The following is a 27463-nucleotide window of genomic DNA, read 5'->3' as shown; positions in this document are numbered from 1 at the left end:
ATTTAAGAATTTAAGAATTTAAGAATTTAAGAATTTAAGAATTTAAGAATTTAAGAATTTAAGAATTTAAGAATTTAAGAATTTAAGAATTTAAGAATTTAAGAATTTAAGAATTTAAGAATTTAAGAATTTAAGAATTTAAGAATTTAAGAATTTAAGAATTTAAGAATTTAAGAATTTAAGAATTTAAGAATTTAAGAATTTAAGAATTTAAGAATTTAAGAATTTAAGAATTTAAGAATTTAAGAATTTAAGAATTTAAGAATTTAAGAATTTAAGAATTTAAGAATTTAAGAATTTAAGAATTTAAGAATTTAAGAATTTAAGAATTTAAGAATTTAAGAATTTAAGAATTTAAGAATTTAAGAATTTAAGAATTTAAGAATTTAAGAATTTAAGAATTTAAGAATTTAAGAATTTAAGAATTTAAGAATTTAAGAATTTAAGAATTTAAGAATTTAAGAATTTAAGAATTTAAGAATTTAAGAATTTAAGAATTTAAGAATTTAAGAATTTAAGAATTTAAGAATTTAAGAATTTAAGAATTTAAGAATTTAAGAATTTAAGAATTTAAGAATTTAAGAATTTAAGAATTTAAGAATTTAAGAATTTAAGAATTTAAGAATTTAAGAATTTAAGAATTTAAGAATTTAAGAATTTAAGAATTTAAGAATTTAAGAATTTAAGAATTTAAGAATTTAAGAATTTAAGAATTTAAGAATTTAAGAATTTAAGAATTTAAGAATTTAAGAATTTAAGAATTTAAGAATTTAAGAATTTAAGAATTTAAGAATTTAAGAATTTAAGAATTTAAGAATTTAAGAATTTAAGAATTTAAGAATTTAAGAATTTAAGAATTTAAGAATTTAAGAATTTAAGAATTTAAGAATTTAAGAATTTAAGAATTTAAGAATTTAAGAATTTAAGAATTTAAGAATTTAAGAATTTAAGAATTTAAGAATTTAAGAATTTAAGAATTTAAGAATTTAAGAATTTAAGAATTTAAGAATTTAAGAATTTAAGAATTTAAGAATTTAAGAATTTAAGAATTTAAGAATTTAAGAATTTAAGAATTTAAGAATTTAAGAATTTAAGAATTTAAGAATTTAAGAATTTAAGAATTTAAGAATTTAAGAATTTAAGAATTTAAGAATTTAAGAATTTAAGAATTTAAGAATTTAAGAATTTAAGAATTTAAGAATTTAAGAATTTAAGAATTTAAGAATTTAAGAATTTAAGAATTTAAGAATTTAAGAATTTAAGAATTTAAGAATTTAAGAATTTAAGAATTTAAGAATTTAAGAATTTAAGAATTTAAGAATTTAAGAATTTAAGAATTTAAGAATTTAAGAATTTAAGAATTTAAGAATTTAAGAATTTAAGAATTTAAGAATTTAAGAATTTAAGAATTTAAGAATTTAAGAATTTAAGAATTTAAGAATTTAAGAATTTAAGAATTTAAGAATTTAAGAATTTAAGAATTTAAGAATTTAAGAATTTAAGAATTTAAGAATTTAAGAATTTAAGAATTTAAGAATTTAAGAATTTAAGAATTTAAGAATTTAAGAATTTAAGAATTTAAGAATTTAAGAATTTAAGAATTTAAGAATTTAAGAATTTAAGAATTTAAGAATTTAAGAATTTAAGAATTTAAGAATTTAAGAATTTAAGAATTTAAGAATTTAAGAATTTAAGAATTTAAGAATTTAAGAATTTAAGAATTTAAGAATTTAAGAATTTAAGAATTTAAGAATTTAAGAATTTAAGAATTTAAGAATTTAAGAATTTAAGAATTTAAGAATTTAAGAATTTAAGAATTTAAGAATTTAAGAATTTAAGAATTTAAGAATTTAAGAATTTAAGAATTTAAGAATTTAAGAATTTAAGAATTTAAGAATTTAAGAATTTAAGAATTTAAGAATTTAAGAATTTAAGAATTTAAGAATTTAAGAATTTAAGAATTTAAGAATTTAAGAATTTAAGAATTTAAGAATTTAAGAATTTAAGAATTTAAGAATTTAAGAATTTAAGAATTTAAGAATTTAAGAATTTAAGAATTTAAGAATTTAAGAATTTAAGAATTTAAGAATTTAAGAATTTAAGAATTTAAGAATTTAAGAATTTAAGAATTTAAGAATTTAAGAATTTAAGAATTTAAGAATTTAAGAATTTAAGAATTTAAGAATTTAAGAATTTAAGAATTTAAGAATTTAAGAATTTAAGAATTTAAGAATTTAAGAATTTAAGAATTTAAGAATTTAAGAATTTAAGAATTTAAGAATTTAAGAATTTAAGAATTTAAGAATTTAAGAATTTAAGAATTTAAGAATTTAAGAATTTAAGAATTTAAGAATTTAAGAATTTAAGAATTTAAGAATTTAAGAATTTAAGAATTTAAGAATTTAAGAATTTAAGAATTTAAGAATTTAAGAATTTAAGAATTTAAGAATTTAAGAATTTAAGAATTTAAGAATTTAAGAATTTAAGAATTTAAGAATTTAAGAATTTAAGAATTTAAGAATTTAAGAATTTAAGAATTTAAGAATTTAAGAATTTAAGAATTTAAGAATTTAAGAATTTAAGAATTTAAGAATTTAAGAATTTAAGAATTTAAGAATTTAAGAATTTAAGAATTTAAGAATTTAAGAATTTAAGAATTTAAGAATTTAAGAATTTAAGAATTTAAGAATTTAAGAATTTAAGAATTTAAGAATTTAAGAATTTAAGAATTTAAGAATTTAAGAATTTAAGAATTTAAGAATTTAAGAATTTAAGAATTTAAGAATTTAAGAATTTAAGAATTTAAGAATTTAAGAATTTAAGAATTTAAGAATTTAAGAATTTAAGAATTTAAGAATTTAAGAATTTAAGAATTTAAGAATTTAAGAATTTAAGAATTTAAGAATTTAAGAATTTAAGAATTTAAGAATTTAAGAATTTAAGAATTTAAGAATTTAAGAATTTAAGAATTTAAGAATTTAAGAATTTAAGAATTTAAGAATTTAAGAATTTAAGAATTTAAGAATTTAAGAATTTAAGAATTTAAGAATTTAAGAATTTAAGAATTTAAGAATTTAAGAATTTAAGAATTTAAGAATTTAAGAATTTAAGAATTTAAGAATTTAAGAATTTAAGAATTTAAGAATTTAAGAATTTAAGAATTTAAGAATTTAAGAATTTAAGAATTTAAGAATTTAAGAATTTAAGAATTTAAGAATTTAAGAATTTAAGAATTTAAGAATTTAAGAATTTAAGAATTTAAGAATTTAAGAATTTAAGAATTTAAGAATTTAAGAATTTAAGAATTTAAGAATTTAAGAATTTAAGAATTTAAGAATTTAAGAATTTAAGAATTTAAGAATTTAAGAATTTAAGAATTTAAGAATTTAAGAATTTAAGAATTTAAGAATTTAAGAATTTAAGAATTTAAGAATTTAAGAATTTAAGAATTTAAGAATTTAAGAATTTAAGAATTTAAGAATTTAAGAATTTAAGAATTTAAGAATTTAAGAATTTAAGAATTTAAGAATTTAAGAATTTAAGAATTTAAGAATTTAAGAATTTAAGAATTTAAGAATTTAAGAATTTAAGAATTTAAGAATTTAAGAATTTAAGAATTTAAGAATTTAAGAATTTAAGAATTTAAGAATTTAAGAATTTAAGAATTTAAGAATTTAAGAATTTAAGAATTTAAGAATTTAAGAATTTAAGAATTTAAGAATTTAAGAATTTAAGAATTTAAGAATTTAAGAATTTAAGAATTTAAGAATTTAAGAATTTAAGAATTTAAGAATTTAAGAATTTAAGAATTTAAGAATTTAAGAATTTAAGAATTTAAGAATTTAAGAATTTAAGAATTTAAGAATTTAAGAATTTAAGAATTTAAGAATTTAAGAATTTAAGAATTTAAGAATTTAAGAATTGTGGTGCAGAATATACCGTATAATTTTTAATAAAATGTATATCAATTTTAAATAATATAAAACATGATGTGTAAACAATGTATAAATGTATATCAATTTTAAATAATATTAAACATGATGTGTAAACAACGTTACATATGTTTCAGCAAAAAAATTATGGTCATCAATTATATAATCAATTATATTTATTAATTGTTTGGTATAGTTTAATACCTTTTTATGATTCCTTCATTGAAAGTTCAACAAAATACATTTAACATTTTGGTTCATATAAGAATACAAATTGGTAGCTCCGTCACTGGTACAATTTATTATTTGCCAATTAAATTTACCTATTATTTTAACACAGTCTGTTCAAAAACAATTTAAGATCAAAAATCAATCCTTAAACAATGAAACCAGACATTAAAAAAAATACCCCAAAATCCATAAATTCCAAATATACAAACGTCCCTTCAAAAAGACTACTTAAATTTAGTAATAATAAAACATCAAATTTATTACAACTACATAATAATAAAATGCTTGATTTAACCCAACTTGCAAATTTTATGTAAGCGTGTACTCACACCAACTTGCAGTTACTTTTCAACACGAAAGAGAAGAGAGAGCTTGCAGAAAAGTACGGGAACGGTTTTGCTGCAACTTCAGCCTCTCTCATTGCAGAAGTTCTGCCTGGAAGAAAAGTTACTTTTGTTGCAGAAAAGTACGGGAACGCTCTGCTGTCGTTTTTGTGCAGAATTGCAGAATTCTGCAGTACGGGAATAGACCTAGTATTTTATTTTTGAGTGACGAAAACTTTCCGCTTATTTTTGTAAATCGAGGTTTTTAAGCAAAGATGGCGTTCGAATGGTGAACGCCCGAAATGTCAAAATCACGCAGTGGTACCAACATTACGGAACAAGTGTGCCATGGCATGACAGCCACATTTTTTTCTAATGTTGGTGCTACTGCGCGATTTGGACATTTCGGGCGTTCACCATTCGAACGCCATCTTCGCTTAAAAACCTGGATAAGACAAAAAATGTGTACAATGCTCACGTCAGTGGATGTTTACTTTAGGGACGAGCAGGTCAAAAAAGTTGCACGTTCTTTTCTTGACTCCTTGAAAAAAAATGTCTGTACGCGATTGTGGTTGCAAGAACGATTTCGTTTCTTGAGGTGATCTGATATATTTAAAATTAAATTCAATGAATTTTGTGCTAACTTTCATAAAATGTGCAATGCAAGGTGCAATGCTTAAAATATAAAAAATCGAAATTTTAAAAACTAAGCAGTGAAAAAATTAAGAACTTTAAGACACACAAAAACATTTAATGGAATTCGAATTTCAGTTAAGATTCAATTATTCGAAGCTTCGATTATACAAATTTTCGTTTATCCGAAGTTTTATTAAGGTTTTGCAGCGCGACTGTGTTTCAAATGTAGGTGGCGCCAAAATGAGGTTACTTGCCTAAAATCGTATGCCTTTCTGCCGGATTGAAGAACAAAATCGTTTTTTATTCCCTACATCAATCTTAATGAAACTGGTTGCAAAAGACGAGATTTTTTTTGCTTTAAAATAATGGATATCAATTTTTGGGCGCGCATAAATTTTCGAACTGTTTCTTTAAAAACATGTTTTGGATAACGAAAAAGGTAGTTGATAACAGATGTGTTAACGTATATTCAACAATTTCAATTGATTTTTGACAGACTTCCTTGCCAAATAGTCCAAATTACTATCTTTTTCTAAATTTACAATTTTCTCATGGAAAAATCTAACAAATATTGGAAAGTTGTACACCAAATTGTTGAAAATATTTTTTCTCATCCGAATCCGGCATAAGTTTTGTAAAAATGTTGATTATGAAGGAAAAACACATTTTTTCAAAAAAAAAATCATAAGTTTGCGCTATTTGTTCATAGGTGGCGACATGTGTCGTTTAGCTTTGCTGCAAATCCTTTATTAACCGAAGGCTATAGGGTTACATACATGTAAATCGTCAAAAATGTCAGAGGTTGGTTTGAGCACACATTATTTTTTTTTTTAAATCTTTTTTCATCTATTAACAAAATAAATATAAAGACATTTGGACATACCATTGCCGAGGTATAGCTATTTTAAGTTATTTTTATGCGCATGGCAAAATTGTGAACTTAAATCGTTTCTTAATCAGTTCAGTCATTAAATATCTTCATGACACTTTCAGGAGTGATTGAAAATCATCTTTTTGGTGAATTAACTGAATTTTCTGAAATATGAAATTTAACCCCTTAATCGAATCACAAAAAAAAAACAAATTTTTGTGGCTGACTTGTTTTTATTGTTGAGCTTTAGTAAGACCTCTAAACTACTCTAAAGTCATTAAGAACTTTTAAATCCAAGATAGTGACCAAAATGTCAGTGATGAAAAATTGAGAAAATGCATTCAGTAGTTTAATAGGCAGTCATCCATTAAAACTTGAATTAAATTGGATCGCAGAACTTGAATTTAATGTTAAAAATTAAGAAAATAAAAAAAAATACATACACATTTTTTTGTTCAAGATTCGATCATTCGAAGTCCCATACAAACAGATCATGTTTATGACAGCATCATTCCAGAATAATTCTGGAATGAACGGAATGATTCGAATAAAAATATTCGATGTGTCAACCCCTTGCATTTAAATCATATTGCATTTTTCAAATCCAAATGAAAATTAAAAATCTTTCATATAAAAACCCATTAAAAATTCAAGAAGTGAAATTTTTTTGACTCGTCTTGATCGTATCGTATCATTTACCTCGAGCGTGACCTCGAGTCATCTTTGATTTGCCAACCATTTCTAGTGATTTGTATCCGGCAGCTTCTAATGAACGGATCCACCGTAAAAAGATTGAACATAAATTCAAGATTACCACCCACGTCCAACTGCAAATTTTAACAGCAAAATTAAAAAAAATCTGCGAGGAAAAACTAAACAACATTTCAACCATAGAAAAAGTCATCCGCATGCTTGAGCACTGAGTTGAAAAACATCATCAAGAAAATTTGAATTGTCAAGCTATCTGAATCACAGATTGCTTGATATTAGTATTCGAACCAAGATTCGAACACATATTTTCTTGCAAAAAACAGAAGAAGAATACAAACATAAACACTCAAAAAGAAGACTCTATCCAGCCGTCCCGTCCCAGGTGGTTTCATGCTTTTGACAGCTGTCAGTCCATTAACGAATTTGCAGTTCCATTCGAATTAGCGAATTTGCTTTGTATTATTTGTTTGCTTTACATTTTTACTTAAAATTGGGAATGTGCATTCCTCGGTGCATTCACTTTCTGATTTACCATGTTTATCTAAGCCAAGATCTAAGCCCAATGTTTTGCTGGCTTGTACAAAATTTAACCTTTAATTTAATGTAACCTCTCGAGGAACTAAACAAAACATGAACTACGTTATTCAACTGGTTATTCAACGCTACTCCGATTATTTCACGGCTTTCATTACACCCTTACCAAAAATCATGACTTTTTGAGTTCCAAATCCCACTTTTCATACGATTTTTTGAGTTCAGGTACTACAACCATAAAAATGGTTATATGGGTTGAACTTGAAAAATCGTATGAAAAGTGGGATTTGGAACTCAAAAAATCATGATTTTTGGTAAGGGTGTACCAGCAAGGCGAATAAGTGTCTCCATTAATTATTTTTCTCGAACCACGTGGAACCACCCTACGAATATCCCGTTTCCCCACAAGCAACATAAAAAATATCCCAAATTGTATGTTGCAACCATGGTGTGTCTGTGCACGTGAAGGTTGGCTTGAATGAATTCCAGTCCAGCTGATTTCTAATTTTGACAAGCACGAAGTAAACAGAACACTGAAGATGTAAACAGTTTGTGGGCATAAAAATTAATTAAAAGATTTTTAAAGGAAAAACTAAAATTTCGATTTCTAATCAATTCCTGGGAGTGCTTCATTCAAATGGCTGTGTATCAGTGGCCTTGGGAGTACAACTTCCCTCCATTTTTCACGTAAGTTTTGATTTTAAAACGCAACAAATTTGAAACCTCCAACTCGGATACACTTCCAGGGTGCAACCGCACAGCAAAACGAAAGAGCAGCAACTGTCCACCTGGAGGACGCTGATCCTCGGCTATCAGAAGCACCAGCGACAAGCCATCCTGAACATCGCCGAAGATGGACCGCTATTTGTGAACGAGAGCATATCGCGGAAGCTGGCCCCGGAGGGCCGGCTGTGGCTGTTAGAGGAGCTGGTCAAAACGGGGAACGCCGCTCCGGTGGACAAACGCCGCCAGCAGTGGGAAATCTACTGGCACACGCTGGACGAGTGGGCCACGATCGTGCACGATTGGGCAACGGGAAACGGAATGACCGGTACGGTTTGTACGATTTTTGAACTGGTGGCCGGAGACAACACCGTGGGGGAGGAGTTTCACGGACTGGACCAGGATGTGTTCAAGAAGGTGCTGAAAGTGCTGGAGGGCAAGGGAAAGTGCGAACTGATTGCATTTGACGATAATGAGGGCGTCAAGTTTTTCTAGGACTGTGAGATGGAGTTGGGTTGCATGCTTGCTAAAGATACCGTGTTGACTGTGTATTTTCTCTAATGTAAATATAAAAGATCGATTGCTTGAAAGGATAACGAAAAGCCACTTTACATTTTGAAGAACTTGAAAAGAATTCAATTACATTAGGCATTGTTATTAATTAGACAGCAAAATAGTTTAAAATTTTCCTAATAATTTGAGTAATTATTTACGTTTTCGAAAAAAAATCAAAATTTTTGGTTTATTTTTTTTATGAAATAAAGAATATGCAAATTTGTATGGGAGACCGACTGTTTTTCGAAAGATCTAGCTGAGACATGAAAAAAAGTCTCCTGGACTAACTCCCTAAAAACCGGCGTTCAAAAGTTACAAACTGTTCTAGTTTGGGCATTTTGGGTAAAAATGTACAAAAAATCGTATTTTTCATTTTCTTAAATCACTATTTTATTATGGATTTCGATCGTATTGACTTCATTCGATGCGTATTTGCAAAAACTATCCAGCTTTTTAAGCGAAAATGGCGTTCGAATGGTGAACGCCCGAAATGTCAAAACCACGCAATGGTACCAACATTGCGAAAAAAGTGTGCCATGGCATGACAGCCACATTTTTTGTCTAATGTTGGTGCTACTGCGCGATTTTGACATATCGGACATTCAACATTCGAAAGCCATCTTCGCTTAAAAACCTGGATAAGTTCTGGCATGTCCTAGCATGATTAAACCATGCAGGGTTGTTACGGACGGCACGAATCGTGCGAATAGCCTGGATTTGGCGGCTAATTTTGCTTAGGCGCGGATTTCGCGGATGGCTTTTTTGACAAATAAATTAATTGAGAAAAATAGAATTACTTTCAAGTTATACACAAAAAATACTATCAGGAATTAGGTTATTTATTTATTTTTTTCGTTGAGTGCAAAAACTTCGATTTTTATTAATTGATTTTTTTTTCGAAAGTTTTTGTTTGCATTTTCTGAATAAAATACGTCGTAAGATGAAGATTATGAAGAGATATGTATTGTTGAGGATTTCTTTAATAAATTTATTACTACACTCAACTCGTTTTTAAACCATCTGCTTACCGACTCTGAATATTTAATTTCTTTTGAGTTTTGAGTAATGTTGTCTAACCTTATTTAGTGTTTATTTTATACTTGGTATAAATTAAATTTTTAATCTTGTGAATCATATTTTATTTTTTCCCAAAGATTAGGATGAATCTCAAATATGAGCTTGATTGGACGTAACAGAAGCTGGCCTACGTCTATGAATTTTAGATGGGATTTAACCTGTAGAAATATGTTTTTACTAAATTCAAATATTCTTGGGGAAAAAATAAAAAAAAATCGAAACGTTAAACAAAAAAAGCTCGAACAATCAAAATTAAAATTTTTAGAAATTAAAAAATTCAAAAGATTTTCGATTTTTGTTGAATAAAAAATAAAAAATAATTAAATTCGGATTCAAAAATTGAAATTGAAAAGAAATTGAAAACTCCAGAAATGTTGGTGCTACTGCGCGATTTGGACATTTCGGGCGTTCACCATTCGAACGCCATCTTCGCTTAAAAACCTGGATAAGACAAAAAATGTGTACAATGCTCACGTCAGTGGATGTTTACTTTAGGGACGAGCAGGTCAAAAAAGTTGCACGTTCTTTTCTTGACTCCTTGAAAAAAAATGTCTGTACGCGATTGTGGTTGCAAGAACGATTTCGTTTCTTGAGGTGATCTGATATATTTAAAATTAAATTCAATGAATTTTGTGCTAACTTTCATAAAATGTGCAATGCAAGGTGCAATGCTTAAAATATAAAAAATCGAAATTTTAAAAACTAAGCAGTGAAAAAATTAAGAACTTTAAGACACACAAAAACATTTAATGGAATTCGAATTTCAGTTAAGATTCAATTATTCGAAGCTTCGATTATACAAATTTTCGTTTATCCGAAGTTTTATTAAGGTTTTGCAGCGCGACTGTGTTTCAAATGTAGGTGGCGCCAAAATGAGGTTACTTGCCTAAAATCGTATGCCTTTCTGCCGGATTGAAGAACAAAATCGTTTTTTATTCCCTACATCAATCTTAATGAAACTGGTTGCAAAAGACGAGATTTTTTTTGCTTTAAAATAATGGATATCAATTTTTGGGCGCGCATAAATTTTCGAACTGTTTCTTTAAAAACATGTTTTGGATAACGAAAAAGGTAGTTGATAACAGATGTGTTAACGTATATTCAACAATTTCAATTGATTTTTGACAGACTTCCTTGCCAAATAGTCCAAATTACTATCTTTTTCTAAATTTACAATTTTCTCATGGAAAAATCTAACAAATATTGGAAAGTTGTACACCAAATTGTTGAAAATATTTTTTCTCATCCGAATCCGGCATAAGTTTTGTAAAAATGTTGATTATGAAGGAAAAACACATTTTTTCAAAAAAAAAATCATAAGTTTGCGCTATTTGTTCATAGGTGGCGACATGTGTCGTTTAGCTTTGCTGCAAATCCTTTATTAACCGAAGGCTATAGGGTTACATACATGTAAATCGTCAAAAATGTCAGAGGTTGGTTTGAGCACACATTATTTTTTTTTTTAAATCTTTTTTCATCTATTAACAAAATAAATATAAAGACATTTGGACATACCATTGCCGAGGTATAGCTATTTTAAGTTATTTTTATGCGCATGGCAAAATTGTGAACTTAAATCGTTTCTTAATCAGTTCAGTCATTAAATATCTTCATGACACTTTCAGGAGTGATTGAAAATCATCTTTTTGGTGAATTAACTGAATTTTCTGAAATATGAAATTTAACCCCTTAATCGAATCACAAAAAAAAAACAAATTTTTGTGGCTGACTTGTTTTTATTGTTGAGCTTTAGTAAGACCTCTAAACTACTCTAAAGTCATTAAGAACTTTTAAATCCAAGATAGTGACCAAAATGTCAGTGATGAAAAATTGAGAAAATGCATTCAGTAGTTTAATAGGCAGTCATCCATTAAAACTTGAATTAAATTGGATCGCAGAACTTGAATTTAATGTTAAAAATTAAGAAAATAAAAAAAAATACATACACATTTTTTTGTTCAAGATTCGATCATTCGAAGTCCCATACAAACAGATCATGTTTATGACAGCATCATTCCAGAATAATTCTGGAATGAACGGAATGATTCGAATAAAAATATTCGATGTGTCAACCCCTTGCATTTAAATCATATTGCATTTTTCAAATCCAAATGAAAATTAAAAATCTTTCATATAAAAACCCATTAAAAATTCAAGAAGTGAAATTTTTTTGACTCGTCTTGATCGTATCGTATCATTTACCTCGAGCGTGACCTCGAGTCATCTTTGATTTGCCAACCATTTCTAGTGATTTGTATCCGGCAGCTTCTAATGAACGGATCCACCGTAAAAAGATTGAACATAAATTCAAGATTACCACCCACGTCCAACTGCAAATTTTAACAGCAAAATTAAAAAAAATCTGCGAGGAAAAACTAAACAACATTTCAACCATAGAAAAAGTCATCCGCATGCTTGAGCACTGAGTTGAAAAACATCATCAAGAAAATTTGAATTGTCAAGCTATCTGAATCACAGATTGCTTGATATTAGTATTCGAACCAAGATTCGAACACATATTTTCTTGCAAAAAACAGAAGAAGAATACAAACATAAACACTCAAAAAGAAGACTCTATCCAGCCGTCCCGTCCCAGGTGGTTTCATGCTTTTGACAGCTGTCAGTCCATTAACGAATTTGCAGTTCCATTCGAATTAGCGAATTTGCTTTGTATTATTTGTTTGCTTTACATTTTTACTTAAAATTGGGAATGTGCATTCCTCGGTGCATTCACTTTCTGATTTACCATGTTTATCTAAGCCAAGATCTAAGCCCAATGTTTTGCTGGCTTGTACAAAATTTAACCTTTAATTTAATGTAACCTCTCGAGGAACTAAACAAAACATGAACTACGTTATTCAACTGGTTATTCAACGCTACTCCGATTATTTCACGGCTTTCATTACACCCTTACCAAAAATCATGACTTTTTGAGTTCCAAATCCCACTTTTCATACGATTTTTTGAGTTCAGGTACTACAACCATAAAAATGGTTATATGGGTTGAACTTGAAAAATCGTATGAAAAGTGGGATTTGGAACTCAAAAAATCATGATTTTTGGTAAGGGTGTACCAGCAAGGCGAATAAGTGTCTCCATTAATTATTTTTCTCGAACCACGTGGAACCACCCTACGAATATCCCGTTTCCCCACAAGCAACATAAAAAATATCCCAAATTGTATGTTGCAACCATGGTGTGTCTGTGCACGTGAAGGTTGGCTTGAATGAATTCCAGTCCAGCTGATTTCTAATTTTGACAAGCACGAAGTAAACAGAACACTGAAGATGTAAACAGTTTGTGGGCATAAAAATTAATTAAAAGATTTTTAAAGGAAAAACTAAAATTTCGATTTCTAATCAATTCCTGGGAGTGCTTCATTCAAATGGCTGTGTATCAGTGGCCTTGGGAGTACAACTTCCCTCCATTTTTCACGTAAGTTTTGATTTTAAAACGCAACAAATTTGAAACCTCCAACTCGGATACACTTCCAGGGTGCAACCGCACAGCAAAACGAAAGAGCAGCAACTGTCCACCTGGAGGACGCTGATCCTCGGCTATCAGAAGCACCAGCGACAAGCCATCCTGAACATCGCCGAAGATGGACCGCTATTTGTGAACGAGAGCATATCGCGGAAGCTGGCCCCGGAGGGCCGGCTGTGGCTGTTAGAGGAGCTGGTCAAAACGGGGAACGCCGCTCCGGTGGACAAACGCCGCCAGCAGTGGGAAATCTACTGGCACACGCTGGACGAGTGGGCCACGATCGTGCACGATTGGGCAACGGGAAACGGAATGACCGGTACGGTTTGTACGATTTTTGAACTGGTGGCCGGAGACAACACCGTGGGGGAGGAGTTTCACGGACTGGACCAGGATGTGTTCAAGAAGGTGCTGAAAGTGCTGGAGGGCAAGGGAAAGTGCGAACTGATTGCATTTGACGATAATGAGGGCGTCAAGTTTTTCTAGGACTGTGAGATGGAGTTGGGTTGCATGCTTGCTAAAGATACCGTGTTGACTGTGTATTTTCTCTAATGTAAATATAAAAGATCGATTGCTTGAAAGGATAACGAAAAGCCACTTTACATTTTGAAGAACTTGAAAAGAATTCAATTACATTAGGCATTGTTATTAATTAGACAGCAAAATAGTTTAAAATTTTCCTAATAATTTGAGTAATTATTTACGTTTTCGAAAAAAAATCAAAATTTTTGGTTTATTTTTTTTATGAAATAAAGAATATGCAAATTTGTATGGGAGACCGACTGTTTTTCGAAAGATCTAGCTGAGACATGAAAAAAAGTCTCCTGGACTAACTCCCTAAAAACCGGCGTTCAAAAGTTACAAACTGTTCTAGTTTGGGCATTTTGGGTAAAAATGTACAAAAAATCGTATTTTTCATTTTCTTAAATCACTATTTTATTATGGATTTCGATCGTATTGACTTCATTCGATGCGTATTTGCAAAAACTATCCAGCTTTTTAAGCGAAAATGGCGTTCGAATGGTGAACGCCCGAAATGTCAAAACCACGCAATGGTACCAACATTGCGAAAAAAGTGTGCCATGGCATGACAGCCACATTTTTTGTCTAATGTTGGTGCTACTGCGCGATTTTGACATATCGGACATTCAACATTCGAAAGCCATCTTCGCTTAAAAACCTGGATAAGTTCTGGCATGTCCTAGCATGATTAAACCATGCAGGGTTGTTACGGACGGCACGAATCGTGCGAATAGCCTGGATTTGGCGGCTAATTTTGCTTAGGCGCGGATTTCGCGGATGGCTTTTTTGACAAATAAATTAATTGAGAAAAATAGAATTACTTTCAAGTTATACACAAAAAATACTATCAGGAATTAGGTTATTTATTTATTTTTTTCGTTGAGTGCAAAAACTTCGATTTTTATTAATTGATTTTTTTTTCGAAAGTTTTTGTTTGCATTTTCTGAATAAAATACGTCGTAAGATGAAGATTATGAAGAGATATGTATTGTTGAGGATTTCTTTAATAAATTTATTACTACACTCAACTCGTTTTTAAACCATCTGCTTACCGACTCTGAATATTTAATTTCTTTTGAGTTTTGAGTAATGTTGTCTAACCTTATTTAGTGTTTATTTTATACTTGGTATAAATTAAATTTTTAATCTTGTGAATCATATTTTATTTTTTCCCAAAGATTAGGATGAATCTCAAATATGAGCTTGATTGGACGTAACAGAAGCTGGCCTACGTCTATGAATTTTAGATGGGATTTAACCTGTAGAAATATGTTTTTACTAAATTCAAATATTCTTGGGGAAAAAATAAAAAAAAATCGAAACGTTAAACAAAAAAAGCTCGAACAATCAAAATTAAAATTTTTAGAAATTAAAAAATTCAAAAGATTTTCGATTTTTGTTGAATAAAAAATAAAAAATAATTAAATTCGGATTCAAAAATTGAAATTGAAAAGAAATTGAAAACTCCAGAAATGTTGGTATTCAAAAACTTCAAAATTCTAAAATTTAAAATTTAAAAAGTCATTATTTAAACAAATTAAAAACAATCAAGAAAACAAAAATGTAAATTCTCATACAATGTTTAGATTTCTAAATTCCTGAATTTAAATTTTAAATACATACATTCTGAAATTCCTCATTTTTAAATTCTGAAATTCTTAAATTCATAAATTTTTATATTTTGGACCTTTAAAAAAAACAGCAGAATTCATAAATTCTGGATCTGAACCTTAAACAAAAGGAAAAAACTGCAGAAATCTAAAAAATACTACCATTCTTGTCACCATCTTAGATAAAACAAAATCTGATAACTTTGGAGCATTTTTGGAGTTATTTTTCAGGTTAGAGACATTTTGAGATGAAAATAATAAAAAAATCGTGCTTCGATTTTTCTGAGTGACACTTTGGTGAAGATCATCGAGTACGAACTGTTTTTCTAAATTGCAAATCTCAAGATTTTAAGGAATTAATTTTCGTTCATTTTAGCGATTCTTTCATTTAAATTTGATTTAGTTTTTAAACCTTAATGTTGAAATTTCTATTTTCGATTTCTTTTTTAGGCAATTCTTTACGAAATCGGCCGATTTCGAACTTTTTTTTTGTATTTTTTTTATTTGGCTCAAACTTTGTGGGGGCCTTCCCTATGACCAAAGAAACTATTTTGTGTCATTGGTTAACCCATACAAGTCTCCATACAATTTTGGCAGCTGTCCATACAAAAATGGTACAGTACTTGTTCGGTAACTGGGCTGAGAACGTAGCCCAGTCACCGAATGCTGCTCGCTAACTGGGCTGAACGAAAAATTACGAGGGGACCACCGATGCATAATATTTTCCTGATGAAACATAAAAATAAAAGTTACTCAAATTAATTTACAATGCTTGCTTTTCATATTTCTTTAATTGTGACTTGAAATTAAATAAATGTTTGAAAAAAGTTTTTGTATTTATTGAAAATGATTTTTGCATCCATTAACCCCTCGGTCATTTCGGTTTGTTTTGGTTTTTTGACGTTTGTCTGCTTTTTAACTGGGCTACGGCCCAGTTATCGAGCGCCCAGTTAAAAAGCAGCCCAGTTAAACAGCGCCCAGTTACCGAACAACTACTGTACGTAAATATTTACACAGCTGTAACTTTTTAGTGAATTTTTTGATCTTCGGCAAATTGTAGGTATTGTTGAGGACTATTGAGAAAAAATAGGTACACGGAAAAAATAATTTGCCAATTTTTAATTAACTTTTTTTTACAGAAACTCAATTTCCCAAAATACGTATTTTTTCATTTACATGATTTTTTTATATGTTTTAGAGGACAAAAACCCGCAACTTTTGAGCCATAGGGGAGGTGGGGGTAAGACGGCCACCCTAAGGGAGAAGTCTAATAAAATTTACACAACAGATTATTTTGATCTCAAATTACGTACATATTGTTCTACTACTAGTCCATTATAGAAATTACATAAATTAGTTGGTCTAAAAACCAATTTTCAATACTTTTCAGCAATTTTAAAAAAATAATTGAAATCCGATATAAGGGCAGGGGGGGGGGGGGCAGAATGGACCAGGGGGGCAGAATGGGCCACCCTTGGTTATGGGCTTTAGAATGGATTTAGACCGATTGTAAGGCAAGGGTCTTATAAAGGATCTCAAATAACATCACCACACCGAAAACGACGTTTGAATTCATTGTATTTTTCGAATTATGAGCAAAAATGTAAATTTATTGACAAAACCACTCAAATGTTGTTTATTTAGAGGATCTTAAATAAGCTTTCTCAAAAGTTAGATTGTTTGAAAAAGTTTGTTCAATGTTTATAATGTTACCAGGAGCTATTACGAAGGTAATCAAACAACAACGGAACCTTCAAATCATTTAGAGGCTTGGTGGTGGAAGTGTTAAATTAAAATCCACTTGGGGGCAGAATGGACCACCCTTTTCCTGCCTTATAAAAACAATCAAAAGTTATGAAATTTTGGTTTAATGGATTATGTCGCTCCTCGTAGGTTCACAAATCACGTTTAATGCAACATTAGTTGATTTTTACTTGTTTTGATGCTTATTTGTAAAAATAGTGTCTTATTTCAACATAATTAAACTATTTTCAAAAATGATTGTTTTGGTAAGTGACTATTTTCATAAAAGTGGTCTAACTTCATGGAAACTATGTTAGAAAGGTCCCTTAAGTCATTTATTATCTCCCTTCAACGTTTTATTAGACAAAATGGCTTGTTTTCTAAGGTGGCCCATTCTGCCCCGCAGGGTGGTCCATTCTGCCCCGCACCCTGGAAAAGTAGTCGAAAAACATTTTTTTTAAATTGCATAGAAAATAGTTTTCGCAATTCGCAATTCGCAATTTTCAGTGTAAGAACGGGCCTTGACCGATCTTATGCACCAGGTTCCCGACGAACACGCACTGCCCTTACACCTACATCCCAAAAACATTTTTTTTAAATTGCATAGAAAATAGTTTTAAGCTAAAAATTTTCATCAACCAAGTATACAACATTGAAGGGAACATCCCAAAGCATAAGCCTACTACACTGAATTCATAAATTTGTATGTTTTTCTATGGTTTTTGGTGCATTTTACTTAGGCGGGCCATTCCTCCCCCCCCCCCCCTGCCCTTATATGAAATACGCGTGGTAAGACGGCCAGTGCTATAAATTAACTTAATAACTCTGCTAAATCCACCCATACACCTACATGGTTGGTTGAATAGACTTCTCTGAATATCATAACTATTTTGGTTGAAAAAAATCAGGTTTCAAATGTGAAGAAAAATGCTGTTTAAAAATTTTCATATTTTGGCTCAGTGAATTTCATATTATTGCGACCACATTTTATGAAAAACTGTACATTTTTACTACAAAACAAACACAATTTGATGCAAAATAATTAGTTTGTGTATTTCGATTAGAATAAGTAAATCAAAATTATGTAAACAATATTTAATTAGCGATTTTTATGAAAAGTTTGATAGGATTTCATACTATTTAATAAGTTTTGCTATAACTTATTAAACAGTAAAGAATGTTGTCGAAACGGTAGTTAACAGCATTTTGATTAAAAATGGGCAGTTTTATTGAAAATGCTTTTCCTTATATACAAATATGTCTTAATAGTCAAAAACCGTCAAAAATATAACCTATATCAAATAAAATCTACAAATTACGGGTGACCGTCCTACCCCCGGAAGAGGTGGCCGTCTTGCTCCCAAATAAATTATTTTTTCAAACATTTTTTGTAAATAGCTCATCGCATTTTTTTAACTTTTTCGAGGGACATAATCTAGGGAAAACTTCAATTTAACATGAAAAATATTTAAAGACTGGAAAACATATTGTTATCTAACAAAAATGCCTAAGTTGTAATTCATGAAAATTACATCCAGTTTCAAGTTCAAAAATTATTTGTTTATTTTGAGCTATTTTTATACTATTTCAAACAATATTTTTGGCAATGGTGACTCCATATGCATTATTTAGCATGAGGAACAGTATTGCTAAACAGTTTAGTAATATTCATTAGTATATATCTGGAGTTTTTTTTTGAAAAGGTCCTATAAACAAAATTTTCATTTTTTGCTTTTTGGATGTTTTTGAATACCCCTGACTCAAGGCGGTTCTAAAAACACCCAAAAAGCAAAAATTTGAAAATTTGTTTATAGGACCTTTTAAAAAAAAAACTCCAGATATATTAGTATACTTATTAAAACAGTGGGGTGGCCGTCTTACCCCCAGCTCCCCTAGAGAAGTATGATCAAAAAATCTGCGAAAAATCTCGAAAATCAAAAAAAAACGTAAGGAACCGGTCAAGGAAAAATTCAAATGGGCGGCAGCGAAAGCAAGCCAGAAAGGGGGTGAAGAAAATCCTCAATAAATCGCTCCCTTCTCCTTTGTTCTGCTGTTCGTAAAGCTGTTTCTTGACCCCTTTCCTATGGAGCTGCGTATCAGCCTTTAGCTGTGAATGTCATCATGCTTGTAAAATTGAGACGCTTCATACTTTGCTTTTTAAAGTTTGTGACTGTTTTTCGATTCCTTTATTTTGTCCAATAAATTAATTTGTGGTTTTTTGTTTGCTAGTTTTAAAGAACGATCAATGCGTTGCGCAAAAATCATGTTTTTGTCTATTGTTGTTTCCACAGAATAAGAATTAACCAAAATCTTTTGCAAAAACGATCCTCAGAGAAGAACGTTTAAAACGAATCAACGTCGAAACAGTGAGCTTGCATAAATGAAAATTTTCAAGTTAATATCTTTCGCTACGTCGCGCGCACTCATCTCGCGCACAAATAATTTACTGCACTACTCTTTTGTAACATTTTGTTGTGGGGGCTTAAACACTACTAGCTTATTATCCTTGGTTGAGGGTTGCCATTTTGCTAATGCCTTATTGGGTTTATTCTTTGTTTGTTTTTTTTTTCGACGTCGACTTTCTAACTCTTAGTTTTGTATGGTTTTGCTTGCAATTGCTGCAGTTTTGAACGGGCAGATTTGCAGCAAGCAAGCTGGTTTTGTTAAAACAAATCGCACACATACGAACGAACCACAGTTTTGTTTGCTGCTGCTGCTGGCGAAAGGGAGGCTGAGTTGGGTTTTTTTTTTCGGAAAAAGAAATGTGTGAAAAGTGAGTGCGCGTCAAAGGGGGAAGAGAGTTCTCACAGCACGCTCGAGCCGAGATGGTTGTTATGAGGTAGCATTCGTTTTACTACGTATGTTTCGGTGTTTGATGATGATCAACATGTTTGAGAAAGAGAACACACCAACGGATTTTGTTTTGTTTTTCGTCTATTTATACGATTTCGCACTTTATTGGTTCTCTTTTTACCGCGTTATCAAAGCTTTAGTTTCACTTATCATCATTTAAGTTAATTAGTTTAAATAGACAATAAATAAAAGTATGATTTTTAATTCCACTTGAAGTAAGAAAGGCTCCCCACAATTGCTTCTTAGTGGTGGTTTCCTTCCGGGGAGCCCTCTCGTGTGTTGACGCACACCGGTTTCGCTGCGAACCGGTTCTTCCTAAAACTAATTAAGTTACTAATGCTCTTAACACTTAATAAAAATCATACAATTTTACAAATGTCGGGTCGGGTTGGTTTTTTGTTTTGTTTTTTTCTTATGAAGGATGTCGGAACAAAAGGACGATGTTCACACTTTTTTGCTTTGCTTTGCTTCAACAAGGGATGAGGGGGAAACTTTAAACTGAAGCTGAATTGGCCTTTTCCTATCGAAGCTGCCGGCATTCTCTTTAACGAGAAGCTGGTTCGTTGCGTACTCGTTTCTTCTCCGTTGGCGTGTGTTGTTCCGGAGAACGCGAGCGGATGATGTTCTGTGGTAGTCTGTTAGATTTTGTTTTTTGGTTGTGATTGGTAAGATGCTTGAAGGGAGTTGGCAGCAACTTTACTTGCTGGTGGCCTTGATCAGTCCGTCGGTGGACATGGACTTGGGGCGTTCGATGGGCAGACCCAGAGCGCGGTCCCAGACGAGCGAGGCCAACACGCCGAGGGCACGGGAAACGCCGAACAGCACGGTGTAGTAGTTCATCTCCTTCAGACCGTAGTACTGCAGCAGCACACCGGAGTGGGCATCTACGTTCGGCCACGGGTTCTTGACCTTGCCGAGTTCGGTCAGGATTGGGGGCACGACCTTGTAGATGTTGGAGACCAGTCCGAACAGCACATCGTTGGGCAGATGCTTCAGGGCGAACTCACGCTGGCAAGTGTACCGAGGATCGGTCTTACGCAGCACGGCATGACCGTATCCGGGCACGACCTGTCCCGACTTGAGCGTCTTCCAGATAAAGTCCTTGACCTTGTCCTCGCTGGCGTTGTCTCCCAGCTCCTTGCGCAGCTTCTGAATCCACACTAATACTTCCTGGTTGGCGAGACCGTGCAGGGGACCGGCCAGACCGTTCATGCCGGCGGCAAACGACAGGTACGGATCGCTCAGCGCCGAGCCGACCAGATGGACCGTGTGGGCGGACACGTTGCCACCCTCGTGGTCACTGTGGATCGTCAGGTACAGACGCATCAGCTCGGTGAACTTTTCATCCTCGTAGCCCAACATCTTGGTGAAGTTGGCCGACCAATCCTTCTTGGGGTCGATCGCACCAATGCCCTTACCGTCACGGTACGTGTTACGGTAGATGGTGGCCGCAACCACTGGCAGTTTCGCAATCAGGTCCATGCTGTCCTCGTACACGTACTCCCAGTACTTGCTCTTGTGCACACCCTCCGCGTACGCCTTGGCGAACTTGCTCTCGTGGTTCAGCGCCGTCACGGCACAGCTCAGCTGCGACATCGGGTGCAGCGTCGCCGGCATGTTGTTCAGCATGGTCACGACGTGCGACGGCAGCGCGGCGCGGTTCGCCCACTCGCGGGACAGCGCGTCCACCTGCGCCTTGGTCGGCACATCGCCGGTGATCAGCAGCCAGAACAGACCCTCGGGCAGCGGTTCCTGGCCACCTGCAAATGGACAAATAGAGAAACATTAGTTTTGTTTTTCTTCACTTTGGATCACAATTATCATAAACCCTCGACTGCCTTTTTATTTGTCTAGATTTTTTTTAACAATTTTACGCGACTAAAAGATTTCGATCATTCGACTTTGTTGTATTTTTTAATCCGGCTGAAACTTTGTTGGTCCCTTCGGTATGCCCAAAGAAGCCATTTTGCATCATTAGATTTTCCATATAATTTTCCATACAAATTTGGCAGCAGTCCATACAAAAATGATGTATGAAAATTCAAAAATCTGTATCTTTTGAAGGAATTTTTTGATCGATTTGGTGTCTTCGGCAAAGTTGTAGGTATGGATAAGGACTACACTAAAAAAATATGATACACGGTGAAAAAAAATTGTGGTGATTTTTAATTTCACTAAACCTGATTTGCAAAAAAAAACTATTTTATTTTTTTTTTTCTGATATGTTTTCAATTCAATTCAATTTATTTTATTAGTAAATAATCAATTAACAATTCCGTATTTCTTATAACCTAATAGAGTTTTGGAGTTCCTTTCAACTATGATTTGAACTATAATTCATTTTGATGTAATTGGATATTCTAACAATGGATTTGGCAAGAGAAGGAAAAATTAAAAAAAAAAAACCTTCTAGATTTACTAAGGAAAAGGATAGAAATAGAAAAGCTTAAAACTAAATCACAGTATGTTTTGTCTATTGACGTCGAAAAGCTTCACTGCACAATGCAGCTTATCCGTTGTAGATGTACTTCATCATCAGCTCACTGAGAGCTTGGAATTGTTCTGCCTTGTTTCGGCAGGCACGAAAGCGCGTGAGCATCTCTCCAGCAAGGGCGAAAAACTCAGGAAGTGTGAAGAGGTCATCACCGGTAACATCAGCTTGTCCCGGGGGAGAACCGCCCCCAGAAGCGGCTACTCTAGCGTACGAACCTCCCCAACCGGGAGGGAACGCTGGGTTGGTCGATTGAACCGCTCCGCCGCCAGCTGCTGCAGCGTTCGAGCTCGAAGTCTTCGGAGGTTGGCGGGACGCTGGCGCTTTCTTCTTCTTGTCCTGCTCCTCGAGGTACTTTTTCCGCGCGGCACAGCCACGGAAATTCGCCGTGTGGTTTCCACCACAGTTCGCGCACTTGACGCGCGCTTTGTGCTGCTGGGCGTTTTCCCCCAGCTGGTCTTTCCGCGGAAGATTGCACCTTTCGGTGAAGTGTGTCTCACCGCACTTTACGCACCGGGGTGGAAGATTGCAATTTCTGGAACCGTGTCCGAATTTTTGACAGCGGTGGCATTGCGCTGCGTCGGTCGGATTTTTCGTGTAGAATCGCCACGTCACGAAGAAGCCGTCCAGTGCTTTAATCCGCCGTAGATCCTGGATTTTGACGGACCCACGATCGAAGTACAGGAGGTACAAAGTGTACGTACCTGTCACTGTAGTCGATTTCGAGAGCACCTTTATCTCTCGAGGCTTTACCTTGACGCCCGTCAGGTGTTCTTCCAGGTCGGAGATCGGGCGGTCCGGATATCCCTGAAGGACGATCTTCACTGGGACCTTCTCTGCAGGGTCAAATGTGAAGAATTTGAAGTTTCGCAACTTCAACTTCTTCACCACCAAGTCGAAATGCAGCTTCTTGTGGGTAATCACTTGCACAGAAGTTTTGCTAATTTTGAGACAATATTGGAGTCCCTCAAGCAACTCGTCAACATCATCCGCCAACGTATCCAAAACAAAAATTGGAGGTGGTCGTCGTTCCTTCGGAGAATTACAATTTTTCGTCTTTTCTTGCCTGCGCGCAAGTTCATCATCGTCATCGTCGTCGTCAGCATTGCTGCTGTCACTGTCGGTGTTTTTTTCATCTCCACTCAGCATCTCAAATTCGTTGCTGGTGGGAACGTTGGAAGTGGTTGTTGTCGTAGTGCTGGTGGACTGCTGCTGCTGCTGCTGCTGGCCGGAAGTGCTTCCGGATGCCCGGGTTGATTGTCTCGTCCGTACTGGGGACTCACGTGGACGGTATGACACGTGTAAAAATGAAGGATCGGTGACGTCACCGGGCACGCTCCCGTGCGCGATGGCGGTCGATGCGGCGTTGGTATGTTTACCTTTCTGCACTCTGCCGGTAGATGAACTTCGCGGGTTTTTCGAGGCCGCACTCGAACTGCCTCGGCCACGGCCGGCCCTTGGCATGCTGGAGGAGCAAACTCGCGGGTAATCACGGTTAAATACGGCGTAAAAATCGAAAAGTTTGAAGAGCTCCGAACACTTGACTGTTGCTGGCTGGTGTTGCCAGTCCCGACGTGATCTGATATGTTTTACAGGACATAAAACGCCAACTTTTCAGAAATTTACAGAATGTGCAAAAAATCGTTGACTGAGTCAGGGGAAGTATACCCTTTCTAATCAAACACCTATCTTCGTCATATGGAGAGTAGGGTGCGCCAAAATGACAAAAGTTGAGCTATTCCAGATAGGCGGGCAAAAAATCATAGTTTGGCACCCACAGAAGCTCTCCTGAAAGTTTCAGCCAATTTGGTTAAGAATTCGAGGTGCCCAGTCGATTTGAAATTTGTATTGGAATTCGAACCCAACTGTATGGGGAAAACGACAATTTTCATCTTTTATTGGCCCAACAGTTCAAAATTCAACCAAAAAAATTTCTGTGCTGCACATGCATAGATTTTTATATTTGGAACAACTTTGTAGAACATTGTAGATTGATTTAATTCAAACTGACTTAGTTATAAGCGGATTAAGTGATATAAACGTAATTTAAATTTTCCATACGGTCATGACAAAAAGTCTGTACAAAATGGCTTTTGGACGGTCACTTTGATCAGAAATAATTTGACAACTGGTTTGTTTTGGTTCATGGAAGGCGGAAGGAAGGCAGTGCAGAGATACGCACTTTTTTTGGCGAAAATCGCGCACTTGAAGTGGTACCAGCCGAGCGCGAAGCTGGAGGAGTCGCTATTTCAGAACGGCCATAGTTACTGCCTACGGGTTGCCTACATGGCAAAGTCACGGTAATTTTTACAGAAGAATCTCCCTCAAAGGAATTTTTAATTTACACAAGTCTCTACTAATCAACAGAATGGTCTACAAAATCTACCCCGAGCAGGAGAGCAATTCCTCCGTCATCTGGAAGGACGTTGGCCTGGCAGATCAGTTGGAGAAATACACGAAGCCTGACAAAAAGTGAACCAGATCATGTCGCGGAAGCACCGCCAAAATAATTGTCATCGTGATAAAATCCTTAAAATCGATGTGGGCGAAATAACCGTCCAACGCAGCTTCGTAACTATGTGTCTGGTACGGCATTTCAAAAGAGAAACATATGGGTGGAGGGATGTTTCCGGTGGAAAATCATGATGAGGACTTAGGTTTTGCATGAAAAGGACTCATACGCGGGCAACGAAGACATTGCAAGAAGAAGAGCACAACCATCAGAAGAGCATAAAATCATGTATTAAATTCATGCAATAAAATAAAGTTTAATAACTGTCGTTTAAGTAATCTTATATTTTTTGTATTGCTTAAAGCTATTGGTCCATCGATCGAGAGCTACACCATCAGGCGGTGCTCACTGACTAAGTCACTTAAGTGAATACTGAAACCATTACTGCCCCCTTTAAATCCTTCAGCCTCTTTTCGTGGAGAGAACCTAACCATCAGTGATTTCTCGATACCACGCCAAAGGACGACTTGTACGAAGCCAGTGGCGAACAACGACCGTTGGATCTTTTCCCGCAATACGCAGAAGATCACTACCGTACATTGAGCACACGCTAATGCCTGATGCCAGAAAATCTGGCGCAACACAAAAATAAGGCTGATTCCCACCCCGATCGGTCATTCCTCAAACTCAAACTGAACCAAAAGTTGGTCCAAAACAAACCAGTTGTCAAATTATTTCTGATCAAAGTGACCGTCCAAAAGCCATTTTGTACAGACTTTTTGTCATGACCGTATGGAAAATTGAAATTACGTTTATATCACTTAATCCGCTTATAACTAAGTCAGTTTGAATCAAATCAATCTACAATGTTCTACAAAGTTGTTCCAAATATAAAAATCCATGCATGTGCAGCACAGAAATTTTTTTGGTTGAATTTTGAACTGTTGGGCCAATAAAAGATGAAAATTGTCGTTTTCCCCATACAGTTGGGTTCGAATTCCAATACAAATTTCAAATCGACTGGGCACCTCGAATTCTTAACCAAATTGGTTGAAACTTTCAGGAGAGCTTCTGTGGGTGCCAAACTATGATTTTTTGCCCGCCTATCTGGAATAGCTCAACTTTTGTCATTTTGGCGCACCCTAATGGAGAGTTTGATGCTCGATTAAAGCTCCAAAAATACTATTTAGGCTATAAACTTACCAGCAAGAGCACCGCCTCGAGTAAGCACGCAAATTTATGCCATTTACTGGCCAAATAGATCAATTTTAATGCACTTTTGATCATAATTTCGATTTTGTGAGACCATTTCTCATCATTTTGGTGGCACACACATCACACACACACACTGCTTAACGAAAGTCGCCATCAATATCTTTTCACTTGCGCTAACGATTTCAAAGCGCTTAAGATATGAAATTGCTTCCAACTACCGGCAACATTTTCTTTTGCACATTAGTCAGTCACTCACTTGAAAAATAATCCCGAAAAATGTAAATAATTAGCAAGCACCATCAAAAAAAAACAAACGCGCTAAGTCTTCTGACGTTTGAGTTTTGAATACCCATTCCAATCGAAGAAAACCGAGCGAGGAGCGAAGGCAAATAAAGAACAAAGGGTGGCCACCAACACCACCAACATGCTGGTGTAGCGCCTGTTGGAGTGAGCAAGTGGTACTTTTCGTGAGTGTTCGCTTAAAATTTCATCAATTTTGGCAGCACGAAGCAGACCCAAAAGAGCGGTGGAAGAAAAAAAGAACAAGGCGAAAATTGAAAAATGGGCATGGCCCAATGCACTCCACTGATTAGAATGCATTTTTGAAATATTTTTTTTAAATGCTTGTTAAAGGAATAGCATAACTTTGAATAAAAGTGAAAATAAACAGAAATGTTCACAAAAAGTTGCTCTACTCGTTGGTGTACTTGGTTTTAGTGAATTTCAAGGCACAATCCAGATTATCCAGCATCATTCAGACACGACCGCTTATTAGGCTTAAAATGGGCATATTTGCCCTATAAATTTTTGAATCAATTTTATTTTTTCAAAAAATCGAAATATTGGTCGCAAAAATTTTTCAACTTCATTTTTCGATGTAAAATGGAATTGGAAATCAAAAAGTACTTTAGGGAAATTTCGATAAAGTGCACCGTTTTCAAGACAAAAACGTGGTACATGTACCAGCAAACCAGCAAAAATGTCAAAGGCTGTTATGACCTTTTTTAAAATCTGTTTTCAGGGCATTGAAATATAAATTTCAAACTATAACCAAAACAAATTTAAAGGCATTTGGTTGTATCATTGCCGAGATATATAGCTATTTAAAGTAATCAGTTTCAAAAAACAAAACAAAAAATATCTCAACATTGCTTCGACCAAATCGGCTCAAAATGTTGGTGAAGACGAAGATAAAAATATTTTTTTTTTGGTTTTCATACTAAATATCTTCAGTTTTTGATATTGTATTTTTTTTTTAAACAAAATTTCAAAATCGAGCTTCGTCATTCACACGGGATATGTCTTGTGAGTCTTCACCCCAAATTTCAGCTCATTTGGTCCATCTCATCTCGAGATATCGTGGCACCCATAAAGCAACTTTGTGTTTAGAGAAAAACGCTAATAAAGTTTTACAATTCGCTTTGCGCTTGGCAAAGTTTCAAGCGTAAATCGTCCCTTACTTAGTTTAACCCTCTACTGCCCAAATATTTTTTTCGATTTTTTT

At 33.6% G+C, this 27463-nt stretch overlaps 4 protein-coding genes across 4 annotated transcripts in view; 3 read left to right on the top strand and 1 right to left on the bottom strand.

The window, feature by feature from the left end:
* Positions 1-27463, top strand: part of LOC120424431 (tyrosine-protein kinase receptor) — a 295519-nt gene that overhangs the window by 51258 nt on the left and 216798 nt on the right. The window lies entirely within an intron of this gene.
* Positions 7768-8610, top strand: LOC120424446 (vacuolar protein-sorting-associated protein 25-like). Its single transcript, XM_039588577.2, has 2 exons — positions 7768-7925; positions 7985-8610. Exons 1-2 carry the CDS (start codon positions 7876-7878, stop codon positions 8454-8456), a joined length of 522 nt encoding a protein of 173 aa, XP_039444511.1. The 5' UTR covers positions 7768-7875; the 3' UTR covers positions 8457-8610.
* LOC120424443 (vacuolar protein-sorting-associated protein 25-like) lies at positions 12869-13713 on the top strand. Its single transcript, XM_039588576.2, has 2 exons — positions 12869-13028; positions 13088-13713. Exons 1-2 carry the CDS (start codon positions 12979-12981, stop codon positions 13557-13559), a joined length of 522 nt encoding a protein of 173 aa, XP_039444510.1. The 5' UTR covers positions 12869-12978; the 3' UTR covers positions 13560-13713.
* Positions 19098-27463, bottom strand: part of LOC120424434 (probable citrate synthase 2, mitochondrial) — a 33348-nt gene continuing 24982 nt past the window's right edge. The window contains exon 5 of the mRNA XM_039588554.2: positions 19098-21561. Within this exon, the coding sequence (XP_039444488.1) occupies positions 20498-21561 (1064 nt within the window). The 3' untranslated portion in view covers positions 19098-20497. The remainder of the gene's footprint in view (positions 21562-27463) is intronic.

Source organism: Culex pipiens, chromosome 2, assembly GCF_016801865.2.
Source record: "Culex pipiens pallens isolate TS chromosome 2, TS_CPP_V2, whole genome shotgun sequence".
NCBI classification, from domain to species: domain Eukaryota; kingdom Metazoa; phylum Arthropoda; class Insecta; order Diptera; family Culicidae; genus Culex; species Culex pipiens.
Note: the sequence above shows the minus strand (reverse complement) of the source record. Positions and strands in the feature narration are given on the sequence as shown.

What these genes read in the sequence shown, in the direction of transcription:
- LOC120424446 (XM_039588577.2), top strand. Translation starts at nt 7,876, where the DNA reads ATGGCTGTGTATCAGTGGCCTTGGGAGTACAACTTCCCTCCATTTTTC. An exon ending in AACTTCCCTCCATTTTTCAC is followed by an intron (nt 7,926 to 7,984) that starts GTAAGTTTTGAT and finishes ATACACTTCCAG; the next exon opens with GGTGCAACCGCACAGCAAAA.
- LOC120424443 (XM_039588576.2), top strand. Translation starts at nt 12,979, where the DNA reads ATGGCTGTGTATCAGTGGCCTTGGGAGTACAACTTCCCTCCATTTTTC. An exon ending in AACTTCCCTCCATTTTTCAC is followed by an intron (nt 13,029 to 13,087) that starts GTAAGTTTTGAT and finishes ATACACTTCCAG; the next exon opens with GGTGCAACCGCACAGCAAAA.